At 46.6% G+C, this 15,719-nt stretch overlaps 1 protein-coding gene across 1 annotated transcript; it reads left to right on the plus strand.

Annotated features, from left to right (window-relative positions):
* Positions 1-855: 855 nt before the first annotated feature.
* On the plus strand, positions 856-14,010 carry Cisd1 (CDGSH iron sulfur domain 1). The gene is made up of 3 exons (XM_021655593.2): positions 856-1,014; positions 9,313-9,518; positions 13,604-14,010. The coding sequence occupies exons 1-3, from the start codon at positions 984-986 to the stop codon at positions 13,691-13,693; spliced, it is 327 nt and encodes a 108-aa protein (XP_021511268.1). The 5' UTR covers positions 856-983; the 3' UTR covers positions 13,694-14,010.
* The last annotated feature ends 1,709 nt before the right edge of the window (positions 14,011-15,719 follow it).

Raw genomic sequence — 15,719 nt, forward strand, 5'->3', positions numbered from 1 at the left:
ACCCGCAGCGGGGCAGCCCTGTCACCACGTCCTGCCCCCTTGAATGAAGACGTTTCTTCCTACACCTTCCAGTCGGCACCCAGCCCGGCCGCTGCCTCAGAGTACTCATGACAAGTTTATGTGCTAGAGATGGACACTCATCCCAATTCATTAAAAAAATATATAGTTAATTTTATGCTATGCCCGTGCTCAGGGGATAGGGTTCCTTGGAACTGGGGTAACACACTTCGGTCCTATGCAAGATAAATGTGCTCATAATCTACTCCTCTGCCACCTTCTAAAATGTTTCCCCCCCCCCCTAAGCGAACCCCTCCCCTTAGGAGATGCACGCCCCGCTTGTTTATTTAATCTCGGCAACGCTGGGAACTGAAGGCAGGACGCTGTGTGCGTTGGGCAGGCACGATGCCGCGGTGCGAGCCCAGTACCGCTGAGCGGAAGCAAGTTTCTGGGGTCGTCTTCCTCGGACCCCGGGTGGGTGCCTGGCAAGGTCAAAGCCAGAAGGGATGGAGGCCCGGGGTGGCTAGGGGAGGTTCTAGCCGCAGTTCTACCCGTGCGTCTGCACCGGCATCCCGTCGCAACGTCGGGCTTCGCGGGGCCCGCGGCGGAGCTGGCCAGATGGGCAGGACCCGCGGCTGCGCGGGTCCCACCTCGCGTTTCCAGCCGTGCGGCGACGGTCCCGCGGGCACTCGTCCTGAGCCGACCGGACCGCCCGTAAAACCCGGACTGGAGAGGCCTCCCGGGCGGCGCAAACGCAGCCCACCGTCTGGGCGCCCGCGGCGGTCAGCTCCTCAGCGGTCCGCTGGGGCGGGCCCGCCGCGCATGCGCGACTCTACCGGCGCGCCGGCACACGCGCTCCCCGTTTGCCGCGGCGCCTGCGCAGTGGCAGGGAGTGGGCCCGGAGGTCGCGTCTTGCCCGGGTCTCCGCCGTCCCCAGCCAGCGCTTACCCGCGCGGTCCTGCCACGGCCTTCCCGCTGCCCGCGCCATGGGCCTCAGCTCCGACTGCGGTGTGCGAGGTGAGCCGCCCGTGGCCGGTCCCCGCCACCCTTACCCGAACTGTCACCTTGACCAGCGCAAGGGCAGGCGCAGGCCTGCTGGGCGCTCGCGGCGTGAGGGATGCGGGATGCTGGTGCAGGCCGGCCCTCCCGGCCCTGGACCGCTTCCCCAGCCAGCCGCGCTGTGGGCAGCCAGGCCATCGGGTCACACTTCACCCCAAACACCCCTGTCCCTCAGCCCCTCCCAGCGCACCTAGTGGTGTGGGGAAACTGACAGCTAACCGCGACCCCGACGTCCTGGACTGGTCACTTCGTAGATGTTTTGCTGGCTTTCTAATTCTAGGTGAAGAAACCCAATACCGGAGGTTTAGATTTCCAAGTTTCTTATGTACTTTGCATCCGGCCACCCGTGGGATCCGAGAAACAAGCGAAAATAGCCCTTTTCCCTAGTCTTGGAAACAGTGTTTTGCAGAAATCTGACAGAAATTTAGAGAAATTGTGAAACTTGGCTATTGTGTGAAGTCTTTGGTGATAACCTGTTAAAATTGCCCACAAGCTACGCGATATACGTGACAGACTGCCCAGATATAAAATGCCACACCCCAGGGTTTGGTTTTCTTTAACCTTGGTTGAGTAAAGGTTAAAAAAAAAATTAATTACACTGAGCCCCATAGTGTTCAGTTCCGGAACCATCTCTAACTTGAACCTTAATTTTGTAGTAGTTAGGATGCTACATTCTGGAAAGTTCTATCTAATGTCGACGGGAGATTTGGCAGGTAGGCGGGAGAAAAATTCATTTATTTTTAGCATTTATTTGTATGAGTGTCTCTGGGGGTTTGTGTCTGGTGCCACGACTCACTCGGATGTGAGAGGACAACTTGTAGAAATTGATTCTCTCCCACCAGGTGAGTCCAGCTCCAGTTATCAGGCATGATAGCAGGCACTTTTCCCTGTTGAGCCATTATGCTACTGCCAACAAATAGTGTTAAGTTTCTAAAGTAAAAAAAAAAGATAATTCTTTGCAAAATTTATTTTAAAGGGTAGCCATCTTGAGGCTCCTTTAAATATATGCACTTTGGTGAGTTTAAATCTTCTTTGTGTTTATTTTAATCTGTTTTTGTTTTTGTTTTTTTGAAACATAGCCTTTCTTTATAGCCGAAGCTAGCCCTGAAAATCCTCTCACCAGTGCTGAGACGATAGGCCTGTGTCACCACAACTGGAAAAACAGTGTTCTTGGCAATAAGTCTAGTACATAAAATAAAATAGACATGTGACTTGTGCTTTAGTTTTAATTCTCTAAGAACACTGTTGCACATGCATGAGGCGGGCCGAAAGATTGCAAAATATGTTTTTTGTTTTAAATATGGAATCACATTTTGTAAGCAGATACTAGACCCTGATTTAGATGACATGCTGTTGAAGAGGAAGGAGGTGAACCCCAAGGAGTAGTCACAATTTGCAGGTTAGTCTTTCCTGCAGTCAAAAAATACGGGTTTAGCTTGGTTTAATTTGTGGGTCCAAGGAGCTCAATGGTAACTCTGCATTAGCTTACCATTATCTTAAAAAATATGAACCTCTTGGTGAAACCCTCAGTTAGCTTCACCTTTGTTGTGTTTGGCAGCTCTTCTTAATAGGAAAAGGACAGATCATTAGGAAGACCACAGAGAGAACCCAAATGGCTTGGCGAGTCTCCTCAACCAATCTTTTTCACCTCAAAACTTGGAATATAGAGTGCCTTGGAGAAATACCTCCCACCTTTTTTTAAAGACTTACTTTTATGTGTATGGGTGTTTTGTTTGCTTGGATGTTAGTGTACCATGTTCATGAGACACCCACAGAGGCCAGAGGAGGGTGTCAGACAGAGTCCCTGGAACTGATATTACAGACGTAACGATGGAACCCTGATACCCTGGAAAAGCAGCCCATGCTCTTAACTGCTGAGCCATCTCCCCAGCCCTGCAATATACCTTTTAAATGTTTGCTTCTTGTATCTTATAAAATTGTTGTGGTTGGCTTATTTATCTTTTCTCATGTAGCTCAGGCTAACTTCAAGGTTGCTACATAGCAGAAGGTCCCTCTGAACACTGGATCCTCCTGCCTCTATAAGTTTTGGCTGCTGGGATTATAGGTATGCAATTTCATACCCGCTTTACTTGGGGCTAGGGATTACACTCACTTTGTGCAAACAAGGCAAGTAGTGTGGCAATTGTGCCACAGCCAAGACCCCCCCTAGAGTTAAATTTCTATTGAAAAATAAAATAGTGTCTTACAGCCGCGCGCGTGTGGTTGCAAACACCTCCTATCCCAGCCCTCTGGAGGCTGAGGCCGGAGAATCAAGAGTTGGTGGCCAGCTTGGGCTATGTAACCTGACTGTATCTCAAGGGGGAAAAAAATTAAAGGGGAAAGAATGTCTGTGTTTGTAGAATTCTGTATATTGGGGAGGGAGAACTTGGGGTGCAAAAGGAAGGTGGTTAGTTCGAATAAGTGGGTATCAGACCAGGGCTGAAACTAGAGAGGCAATGGTCTAGAGTGATGGAACTTGAGGCCCTCCCCACGGTAAGCATGGGATGGTTTGGGCATCTACCAGTGAGCTCATTATGGTTTCTGGAAAGTGGCCTACGCTGCCCACATAAGCAGTCTCATGATTCTTCCTTTTGCCCAGATGGCCTTTCTGAATACCTCTGCACTTGAATACCTCTCACCTCCCAGAGCCAGCTGTCATCCCTCACCCTTCCATTTCCACAAGGCTGACTGAAGCTATTCTCCCTGGCTGGCTCTGTAGACAGCCTTGTCGTGTGCTTTCTGGAACTCTTGCCAGTGCTCGTTTTTTTTATTGGTTTTGTTCGTTTATTTATTTGAAATGTAACCGTGGCTGGCCTGGCACTCCTTATGTAGAATAGGCTGGCCTCAAACTCGCAGAGACCTACTGACTCTGCTTCCCAGTGCTGGGTTACAGACATGAGCTACCAAACTGACTACTTGTTTTAAAATAAGCTCCTCATAATGTTTTTTCTCTATCCAGCCAAAAGGCAATCACAATTTACCTTTACCTCTAAAACCAAGAAGCCAGATAAACCAAATATTTTCATGTGTGTGTGTTTGTGTATGTGTGTATATGAATGTGCATGCTCACACCAAAAGAGGTCATCCTCGTGTCATTCCTCAGGTACCATTCACCTTTGCTAGACTAAACTAGGATAGACTGGCTAGCCTAGTCAAGCCCAGAAGATCCATCTACCGTCTCACGAACACACACACACACACACACACACAAACGCCCATGTAAATTACTGCACTCAGCATTTTTTTCATGGGTGCTGCCTGCTGAACATGGTTCCTCGTGTTTCCATGGCAATCACTTTACCAACTGAGATACCCCTTCAACCCTCCAGACCAATTTTTTCATGTGTTATGTGTATGTGTGGGCATGTTTACATTCACATGTGTGTGGTCCACATGTCTACAGGTGTGGGTGCATGTGAAGGCATGCAGTTGATCTCACTTGAAACTCTCCACTGTGTTTATTGAGACAGGTGCCCATTTATCCATAGGGCATTGGTTCTGGCTAGCGAGGTTGCTCTGGGGACCTCTGTCTCTGCTCCCCAAGTGCTGGGGTTACGCAGCCACCATGCCTACCCAGCTTTATGGGCTCTGGGAATCCAGACTCCAGTTGGAGTGTTGCTCATCAAGTGTACACACATGCATGCGTGTGCCCACGATGTCGGGGGAGACAAACAAACTGCTAGGTAGAGGTCCCAGGGCAGCTTTGTGGAGTCCGCTCTTCAGTCATGTGGGTTACTAGGACTGAATTCAGGTTCTGGCTTCCCCGGCAAGTGCCGCTATTCACTGAGCCATCCCACCAGCCTCTTACATCGAAATTCTTGTTTAATAAATTACTCATTGTGTATTGAGTTTGGGGATTGTGGGTCACAACACTTGCATGGAGGTCAGAGGGCAACTTGTGGGCGTTGTTCTCTCCTGGCATGATGTGGGTCAGGGATCAAACTCGGGTAGGCAAACCTGGTATCCGCTGAGCCATTTTGCCCTAAGCCTTGTTTCTGAATGGCTACCTTGCCTAGCCTTCTCTCGTAGCATTTTCTCACCACCTGGTCTTGTCCATAGGTTGTAAAGAGGATTTATGCGTTTGCTTGTGCTTTGTTGTGTGCCACAAATCCTGGTCGTTGCAGGCACAGGCACATCACCAATGCTGGCCAGCCTGTTCATACTCTTTTTTTTTTTTTTTTTACACCCTTGTTTTCTTCAGACTCCTTTATGTTTTTCCAGATTATTGTATCATAATATATTCTAAGGGTTTTTTTAATCTTGGAAAGTTATTTAAAGGATTTTTTTTTTTTTCTGACAAAGAATGTACCATGTCCCACCAAGAAACTAGTAAGTAGATGAGTCCTGGGATTTGGGGCTGTCGCTGAAATAAGAGCTGCTGTCTGTGGTGCATGTTTTCTGGAAGGAGGAAGAGTAACCCAGTGCATCCCTGTGGGTGCCTGATGTGCTCCATGCTGATGTTATTTTGTTTCCTGAGTCTGCGGGAATAAATCTTACAGAGGTCCAGAAAAAAACCACTTGGTATGGGAGCGGTGGGTCTGTAAAATGACAGGTGAAAATGAAGCAGAATTCATCACCCATCACCACATATGCTCGCATAACATTGACTGCCACTTGTGCCAAGCCTTGACAAAAACAAAACAACAAAACACACAGCACAGGCCAGAAAGGCTTGCTTTCACCACAGTGCCCCTCCCCCTCTCCTGACTCAAGCACATTCCAGTTCTGTGGCAGTTGGTGGTAGTGGGTAGGTGAAGGTCCTTTGGGCAGAAACTAGTCTAAAGGAAAAAAGAAGGGTGAGGTTTCTAAGTCAAAACAAAGTAACCCTCACTGTAAAACAGACCTGAGGGGTCAGTTATAAAGAGGGCTCTGTGCTTAGGAGCATGTCCAAGAGAAACCAGAAGCTATAAAGCAGTCCTGAGGCAACGTGAGGAGGCAGAGAGCGTGGTTGCCCAGTCGCCTGGCTCTTAATCTTCCTTTAATGGTGTTTATATAAAAGAAAACAGGTTTGGTGGATCTACATGAATATCCGGCCCTTGAGAGCTGTGTATACCGAAGGAGAGAGGCTAGCCCTGGAGGAGGCAGGAACATGCCCACGGTTCTGGAGTTCCCCATCCGAACAGAGTTGCAGTCTGGCCCACAGTCTGAAAGATGCCAATAGAGAAGTTAATAATCCAGCCTGTGTTGCCTCTGAAGTTGTGAGTTTAAGGCTAACCCTGCTGTGCTGAGTATCCCCAGCCTTGAGGCCAGACCCCAGCAGGGAGCTTCTGATGGCAGATGCAGCACTCCAAGCTAACCGTGGCTGTTAACAATCCTAAGAGACAGGGACTGGACCCCACCGAGCACTGGATATTCTCAGGCTGGGTCATTTGCCTGCTCTGGTTCTCTCTCCTTCTGGCTGGCTTTTATCTATCTCTGTTCTTCCCTTTTCCTTCTCCATCCTGGAATCGCTATAGGTGTTTGCCACTTTTTGCCTAAAACAAACAAACAAAAAAAAAATTGATTGAAGTCTCAGTAATGGAGTGATAAACTAGAAACAATTTTCCTCCATCTGGAAACTCGCAGTTTGTTTCTGATGAGATTAGAAAATTAGAATTTGGGAAGAGGGAAGAAGAGAATTTTTCCCCTAACGCCTTCTGTAGCTCTCTGAGTCCAGAGCACTCACTTGGAACTAATCCAGTGCTGTTTTTCTAGCAGACCTGCAGTGCCGTGACACTTGTCAGGGTGGTCAGTGCCCTTGCCCGACCTTTGGTCACAGAGCCTGTGTGTTGATTCCCATGGAACTGAAACCTTAAAATATCTAGGGTATGCATCTGCTGTGTTGTCTATGGTATGGCTGCTTTTCTTTGTCAGTTCCTCTATCACTCCTTCCCTAGTCAAAAAAATCTGGAGAAGGTAAAAACTTATTTGGGATTGTTTTTTAGTGTCATCCTATATGCTAATATACCAATACGAGAAAAGAGAATGGATTTAATACCTTGAAGCAAATTAATGCCAGCCACTTGTTCTATGAATCTCAGGACATTTGAAGTTTGTAAAGATCATTAAAGTAAAGAGTAAAGGCTTTTTCAGGAGGTGAAGCCAGGGCTTCATTGCAGCAAATGGGCATCAGGGGTGGAGTAGTTAATAATTTACCTGCAAAATTAAATTCCTGAAAAGAAAAAAAAAAGCTAAAAAACTAAAATCTCAACATTCAAGGAGTTGAGTTCTACTAATTTAGAAGAGGGGTTATAGCTGCCTTTTGAATTTATGTTACAGTATCAGCGGGCACTATGAAATTGAGGTTTTCATCTTTTGAGACAGGGTAAAATGTCTAAGGTTGACCTCAAACTCTTCCGTTCTGAATTGAGAGTGACTTCCCATTGAACCATAGATTCTTGCAGCTGCTTCCTGAATTATGCATTGAAAAGAAAGGCTGGGAGTCAGGCAGAACACAGTAAATTATAGCTGAGCTTGAACACTGACATTCAAGAGAAATGTAAAGAAAATACATAGTTTGAAACCATGCTGACAGGGCTGGGGATACAGTATAGAGGCAGAGCATTTGTCTAACATGCTCGAAGCCTTGGTGTACAAAGAGAGAAATTCCTGATGAGGTGAAAGGGTTGAAGCTGTCAAGTGACTACTGCTTGGTCATAAGGTACCCGGGAATAACAAAATACTAGTTAATGTTTGCTTTAGGTGTCATAGCAAGAAGAAATGGGAATGACCTGAGATGGAAAACGCTGTAAATCTCTTCGCAGAGAAAAATGCTACTGTGTTGGAAAGTAGTGTCTATGGGCCATAGGGTTTGCCCATTAGCAACATTGGATGGGAGCTATAGAATAAATAAGAGACTGAGATGAAAGGGATTAGTGTGGGCTCGAAGGCTTTTTCTACTGGAGCCCGTTAGGACTGAGCTCCAATTTTGGTTTGTGTAGGCACCATTAGATCCATCCAACCTGTGAGGGCTTTGACTCAGGACACTGTGTAAGCATCCTGGTCCCCTATACCCTTGGGATTGTGGTTGGCGATAAAACGTGTTTTGTACTTATCTCCCCAGGCTTTATGTGATAGTCTGGGAACTCATTTCAGATACTGAAGAGCGGATTAAGGAAGTGCTAGGAAGCAGTCCAGTGTGTTTATCCTGACCCTGTTCGACATCTTCCTGCAGCCCCTTCATGCTGGGACTAGACAACTCTCCTCCAAGGCTGAGGCCAACCAGATAACGCAGACCTTGGCTTCTGCCATCACTGCCTGAGCACCTGGGTTTCTAAGGAGTCTTTGGATGCAGAAGGAATAAATACATGGCCTGTTAGTCCAACACTTTTTTTATTATTATTAGACAGTAGGATAATGTTTTACTTAAAATGAAGTTTTAGGAAACTCAGAAAGAAATTAGAAATGTGTGGCTTATTGAATGTTGCATATGAGACTATTGTAGTTGGCTTTGTGTTTTAGTGAAAAAGCAGTTTGCAAATTCCCGTGACCTTTGAATGACTTCAGACCTAGGACCAGGCCTGCTAGACAGACCCCAGGGATGCTCGCTGGTGGGGAGGTTAAAGATCTGTCTTTGTCTTGTCTAGATCTCATTCTCTTTTGTTTGTGTAGAGCTGCATTGGGTTTTGGTAAAATAAAGTATTTCAAAGCCACTAAAGGATTTTGTTCTTTAAATGAACTCATTTTACTCATGGCATCCCCTCCTGATCTTTCTGTTTTGTTTTTAACTTGAATCTTATCTTTAAGATTTTGTTCTTGTCTTTAAGCAGTAGGTCCTTGCAGGTACACACACGGCTGAAAATGTTGATGGACACTTACCAGATTATCAAACCTTTGCTTTCCCTTTTCTGTCTTAGAGAAGGGAAAAATAACCTTTGCTTTTACATTAATTTAGCTGTCCGCTCTTTTATATTAACTTAGCTGTCCCCTCAGTAGTAAAAACACATCTGCATTGATGAGGGCTGTGGAAAGCTTTGAGAAAACTGCTGCACCACTGTATTTTGGGTCATTTATTAACACTGAAATTTTTTCTCAGACTGGCAAGGTGGCTTAGCAGGTAAAGGTACTTGCCACCAAGCCTGAAAACTTGAGTTAGACTCCCAGGATTCATGTGATGGAGAGACTCAATTCCCAGAAGTTGCTGTCTGACCTCAACATGTGTGCTGTGAGCATATGCAACCTACACATAAATACGACCTGAGTGTGATTTTACACATTATGCTTGTCAGGTTTCATGAGCATTCCTGTCTCTAACTCTCCCTCCTTTCCCTGTTGCAGTTGAGTGGATTGCTGCCATCACATTTGCTGCTGGCACGGCTGCTCTCGGTTACCTGGCTTACAAAAAGTTCTACGTTAAAGATAACCGCACCAAAGCGATGGTGAACCTTCACATCCAGAAAGACAACCCGAAGGTGGTGCATGCCTTCGACATGGAGGACCTGGGAGATAAGGCCGTCTACTGCCGCTGCTGGAGGTCCAAAAAGGTAAGGGCTTCACCAGCGTGACCTGAGAACCCTCTTCTTGCTTCTCAGGAATCTTTTCCTCCCTGGTTTTCACATACTGCTTGTTGTGTGTTTGAGACCACGGTCTTGCCAGGTAGCTCAGACTGGCCTCAGACTCAACGTCCTGCTGCCTTTGCTGAGAAAGCTGGCTTATACCACCACACACAGCTTTCCATACCCTTGTGTCTTGTCTTGTCTAAAGTGTGCACCTGCCATGCAGTGACACTGCACCATATCCTCACTGAGTTAGACTGAGTTAACCATCTTCTTGCTCTTTGATTGATGCTTGGGATTGCTTCCCCAAGGGGACCTTAGCAGGTGAGTCTGAGGCCCGAGTACAGTGAGAAACAGACTGAGCAAAGTGTGTGTTTGAGATAGCATCTTGCTGTACAGCCTGTGAACCTACAGAGATTCCCTGTGTAGCCAGCCGTCCTTGTACTGGTGTCGGTCTCCCTATTTTGGCTCCTGAATGTGGATTATAAGTGTGCAGCACCTCACCTGGCTTAGATTTCCGACTGGCCAATACCCTAAGCCACCTTTTAGCTGCAGTTCCTGTAACTAAATACCTGGCAGTATCGAATCTGTCACAATCCACTTGATGTAGTGAGAATTGTATTCTATCAGATGGAAGTGTCACCTATGACACCTGCAGGCTCTACACATGGAGAGTGGGAACCTCTCTCTGAGCATCTTGACAGGGTGATGCGCTGGATGACTTCAGAATCTCGGGTGTCCTGAGTGACCCAGTGCTCACACTGAATGTGCCGCTGCTCACGTTTGTGGAAAATGGGTTTCCAAGCTTAAAGGCCATGGCATGCTGAGCTGGGAGTATAGGCAGTGATGGGAACTTGCCAGAAGCCATGAGTTTGGTCCTTGGGTCCTAAAAAAGAAGAAGAAGAAGAAAGAAAGAAAGAAAAAAAAAAACCCACAAAATTTAAAATACCATTTTCTGAAATTGTAGTACATTGGAGAATGTACAGTAGAGAATGCGGTCATGAATCATGTTCCATAAACATGAAAGAGGCTTTATAATATAATACTAGTAGAAAGTGGGCGAGTATTATTTTTTACATAATATTTATATGTGTGGGTGTGAGTGTTGTGTTCACATGAGTGCAGGTACCTGCAGAGGCATCAACTTACCCTGGAGCCTGGAGTTACATGTAGTTAGAAGGAGCCCAACATGAGTGCTGGGGGCTGGGATTCAAGCTCTGGCCTTCTACAGGAGCGCTCGTGCATATACACTTAACTGCTGAGCCCTTCTCCAGCCATGTTTGTGGGGCCGGGGGAGTTAGGCATCTCAGTTTTTCAGTTAGCATGCTAAGAAATGGGCTTCACGGTGCCATCTTCATGAGTATATGTCATCACGTTGTTTTTTGCCACTCCCCACTGTCCTCCCTGCCCTCCATCACTTTGTACTGCTCCCATCTCTAACCCCTAAGAGTTCTCCTTTCAGCTTTCATGTCATGTACATCCTAGAACCTTCTCCTGTCCCGCTTCTTCCTCCCTTCATCCCCATTATAGTCCCTGAGAAGTGCATTTCAGTAAGCACTTCTTATAGCTTGGTGCTGTGTGGTCCAGTAAAGCAGTTCAGGAGATGCTACTGTGCCCCACAATGGCCTAATGTGGATATAGAATTGGAAATGTAGGTACCCCTGGGACTACGAGGACGCAATCTCTCAGTGCTCCGAAGACGTGGATTGTTTTAAGTAGGCTCCATTCTTGCTGCTCACTAAACCATAGGAAATAAAAACGGAGTTTCCCCCAGTCTCAAGAACTCTTCAGTCAGCGATGTTAAGTGTAAATTATTAACTGCTCACGTGCAAACTTTGGGGTCCCTGATAAGCCCGGTATGTTTAGTCTATACTGGGAGTGCTTCTGCCATGGGCTAAAGTTTTCTGAGAGTTAGAGTACCTCTGGGAAATGGGAGACATGAGTGTATATCCAAGTACTAGGAACGCTTTCTCAAAATGTGCACGTTTGAAGTCATAAGGAAAGGGGATGGGTGAAGACTCAGGCATTCCAGAGATGAGGCCATGGGCAGAACCAGTGTGAAAGGTTGGCCTCGTGGTCTGGGCTATGGGTCTTTCAGACATTATGACACAGTAGGATGCTGGCTGTGGAAATGGAGAGAAATGAACAGGATCAATGGAAAGCAGTGACATTTTAAAGACTTGTTTTTATTAGTTTTAGTTTGTGTGTGTGTGTGCGCGTGTGTGCCCCTGGAGCTAGAGTTACACAGTTGTGAGCCACCTGACATGAGTACTGGGCAGGTCCTCAAAGGAACAGAACCTTCTGAGCAGCTGAGCTCTCCCCAGCCCGGGTAGTGACTAGTCAGGGAGACGGGGGAGGAAACTATAGAATCTAAGTGTGTGGTTTAAAGGGGCCAAGCATTTACCAGAAACAAGGAATTCTGGTTGAAAAGCTGATGTTTCATAACACTGCTAAAGAGCTTAGTTGCAAGGAGTAGGTTTGAGGTGACGGTTGAATGGAAATGTGCATCAGTAGCGGCCGTGAGGTAGGACACGGTGGCAGCAGAAGCCAGCAGAACTGGTGAGTCAGGCTGGACTTGATAAGAATCAGAGATGAAATCTCAAAGAATATTCTACCCTTGGACAGCACAGAGTCAGGAGCTGGGATAGGCCCTGGGGAGAAGTAAAGATAAAGGGTCAGAGTGGGAAGGAGAGTTATCTGGGCTTTGGTGCAAAACTGGCCTGTCCACACTGCCAGGTGAGTGGGTGGTGATGGAGAGGCTCTAGAGTAAGCAATTAGCAGCTGACCTTTTGCTGCCATTTCAACAGAATAATTAAAACTGTGTCCAAGTTGGTGGAAGCCTGTGTTACCGAAAAACAAAAGCTGCAAATATGAACTTCTATCATATATGCGAGTAGACAGGGAAATGGGGCTTGCGGAGACGAGGGAGGAAACTTCCTTGGATTGACTTGTCCCATAAAGTAAATATGGACTTTGTTAGAGTTAAGATCTCAGCGTCTGAGAAGACTCAAGAAGAGACACAGGCTAGTGCCCTAATTGCCCATAAACTGTGTGAGCAGTCTAACAGCCTGCCCCAGGGACAGGCTTCTGCTTCAGCTAAGACCCAGAGCTTAAGTTAGTTCCCATTCCCAGCACTATATGGCAGCTCATAACTGTCTGTAGTTCCGGGACCAGGGATCTGATGCCCTCTTTTGATTTTCATGGATACTGCACATACATGGTGCACTGACATACATGGAGACAATATGGCCATACACATAAAATAAAAATAATTTTTAAAAAAACCTGCTGTGACTCAGGGGGTCCCTGATCTGTTTCATAAGCACAGCAAAAGCAAGCTTGTATCCCGCAGAAGTCACTCTGGAAAACACTGGCAGAGATTAGCATGTCCCTCTCTCCCACCAGAGACAAATATGTCACTTGTACCTAGGATGTGGAATTTGTAAAAATAAATGAACATTGGAAATTTATAGTCATATTTCCAGAAGAAAATGTCTCCACGAACCATTCAAAATGAACCACATTAAAGGGGAAACCACTGGGGGGGAGGGGAGGTTGGGTAAGCAAATTGTTTTTTCTTGTTTTTTGAGACAAGATCTCACGCAGCCTAGGCTGGTCTTGAACTCTGGATCTTCCCCCCTCTGCCTCTGAAGTGTTGGCATTATAGGTATGCGCTACCACCCCGCCGCCTGTAAACTGATTTTTATGGCATAAACTTGAGGTCTTGCAAATAGAGCCAGGAACATAATTGGGGGTAGAATTCCTACCTAGAATGCAAAAACCCGCCCTCCACACACCTCCATTTGTTTGTTTATAAATAGGCAACAGCCATAGGCCACTAACACCATAGCCAGTTATGTAGTGGGCCCAAAGCCTTAGCGTGCATCACCAGATGGCAGGGAAGTTTGAGCAGCAAACTTGATATTATCCTCCTACCCAGTGAGGTACATATGCTAGCCAAGAACAATAAACGTTACGGTATGTGGGAATCAGGCATCCGTTCCCCTTGGCCAAGCACAGACTGATGTGGGCATTAGACATTTCACAGTCTCTCTCTCTCTCTCTCTCACCAGTTCCCATTCTGTGATGGGGCTCACATAAAACACAATGAAGAGACTGGAGACAACGTGGGACCTCTGATCATCAAGAAAAAAGAAACTTAAATGGACAGTTACAAGGCTGCACCCCAGCGTGTTGTGATGTCACCTGATCATTTAATTAGAATGGCACCCAGTCTGTCTGATTGGCCTCGCGGGTTCTAGATGTGGTTGGTACCTTGCAAATCGAAGCTTTCATATTCATGGCATCAACCTTGCTGTTGAAACACCGTGGTGCACATTTGTTGAAAGAAGAAGAAAAGGCTAAACCAACCTCATGGTGTATGGGTTATTTTGGTCTTGTAAGGATCCGTTCCTTTAAAATAATGGTCTTAGAATATAGTTGTATCTGAGGTTAACGTATTAAATTATTCTCAAAATCATGTACATGTACATTGTACTTGTAAGTTTAAGTGGGGGGAAAAATCACCTTTTCATATTACTTCGTTAACCTGGAAAGTAATAGAGTGTGATGAAGTTGTGTTGATTTTTTTTTCTTTCTTTCTTTTTTTTTTTTTTTTTGTTGTTGTTGTTGTTGTTTATGGCATAGGAGAAACCTGCCATGACCTTGACTCCTCCTGGCCGAGGTTGTGACATGGATTCAGCTTGTGTGTTTCAATGTTTTCAGCCAGAATTAACTGAATGTTATTTCCTTAAAGTCGCCCAGGTCAACAATAAAGGGGCAACAACTTCCTCTGTGTTCATCTCTGTGGATATTTAGTTGATCCACTCTAGACACCACTATAGCAGAGATCTAGACCACAGTGATGTCACTTAAGTAGTCACGGTGAATGTTGGGGAGGTAGCTCTGTGGATAAAGTGCCCATGTAAAAACCAGGCCAGCCTGTCGGCCTGTCTGCAGACCCAGCACTTGGGAGGCAAAGGTAAGGGATCTCCAGAGCGAGCTGACTACCCTAGCTGGACTTCATGAAGTCTGAGCTCAGCGAGAGAGAGGCCCTCCCTCAGAATCCAGGAAGACTGCTGTCCACCTCAGGCCTCCACCTGAAGAGCACATATGCACCAGGAAGACTGCTGTCCACCTCGGGCCTCCACCTGAAGAGCACATGCGCACCAGGAAGACTGCTGTCCACCTCGGGCCTCCACCTGAAGAGCACATGTGCACCAGGAAGACTGCTGTCCACCTCGGGCCTCCACCTGAAGAGCACATGCGCACCACACACTTGTGAATACGACTGAGCACATGCACATCACACATCTCTGTGTAGTGTTACAGAGCTCCAGCCCAAGAACAGAGGGCATCAGACTGAAGGCACTGACGAGGACCAGACACCAGTGTTCAAGTAGCTTGATCTCCAAGTTACACAGCACTACAGAGTAACAAGTTTCAATGGAAAGTGTAGGAGAGTCTTCCTTCTCACTCTGGATAATCGAGTATGTGGCTTAAGCTAGCGAAGAAACCATTCTTGAAGATAGAAAGGACCCATCATCTTTTCAGCTATGCAGGGTTTGTCTTACAAAGGCTTGAAGATGGCTGTTAATATGCATGGTTGCTCTTCTGCCTGAGCAGGTGAGGCTTCAAGCGTTGTCCTCATTTGGCCAGCCAATCCACTGGTGAGCAGTGTGCTGTCTTCTCTACACCACTTACTGACCTCAGGCAAAGCCCCTTGGCTTCTCAGCCTTTTTATTTTAATCCTGTGAATGTTGTAGGTGTTTGTATGCAGTGTGTAGTCACGTGGAGGCCAGAGGTCACTGCTGCATCTCTCACCGATTTGGCTACACTGGCAAAGGAGCTCCGGGGATCCTCCTGTCTTCCCCCAACCCCCATCGCTAGGTTCCAGATTGCACTCAGCTTTTATAGAGGCTGGGGGACGCCAGCTCCAATTCTCATACAGACAAAGCAGGCACTTTGCCCACTAAGCTATGCCCCCAACCTGTTTCTCAGCCTTTTAAGTCAAGGAGATTGGACTAACCAGCCTTTCCAGGGCTTGTCTCCAAATTTTAGACCAGCATAAACTTTGTGGCTATCTAGGCAGGGGGAACAGCTGCCAGCAGAAGACTTGTCAGCTTCCTGCAGTGATGTCTTCAGTTTGCTTAGCCTTTCCAGTGTGAGGAGCCATTTAAATGGTGACTT

The sequence above is a fragment of the Meriones unguiculatus genome, chromosome 16 (assembly GCF_030254825.1).
Source record: "Meriones unguiculatus strain TT.TT164.6M chromosome 16, Bangor_MerUng_6.1, whole genome shotgun sequence".
Taxonomy (NCBI): Eukaryota; Metazoa; Chordata; class Mammalia; order Rodentia; family Muridae; genus Meriones; species Meriones unguiculatus.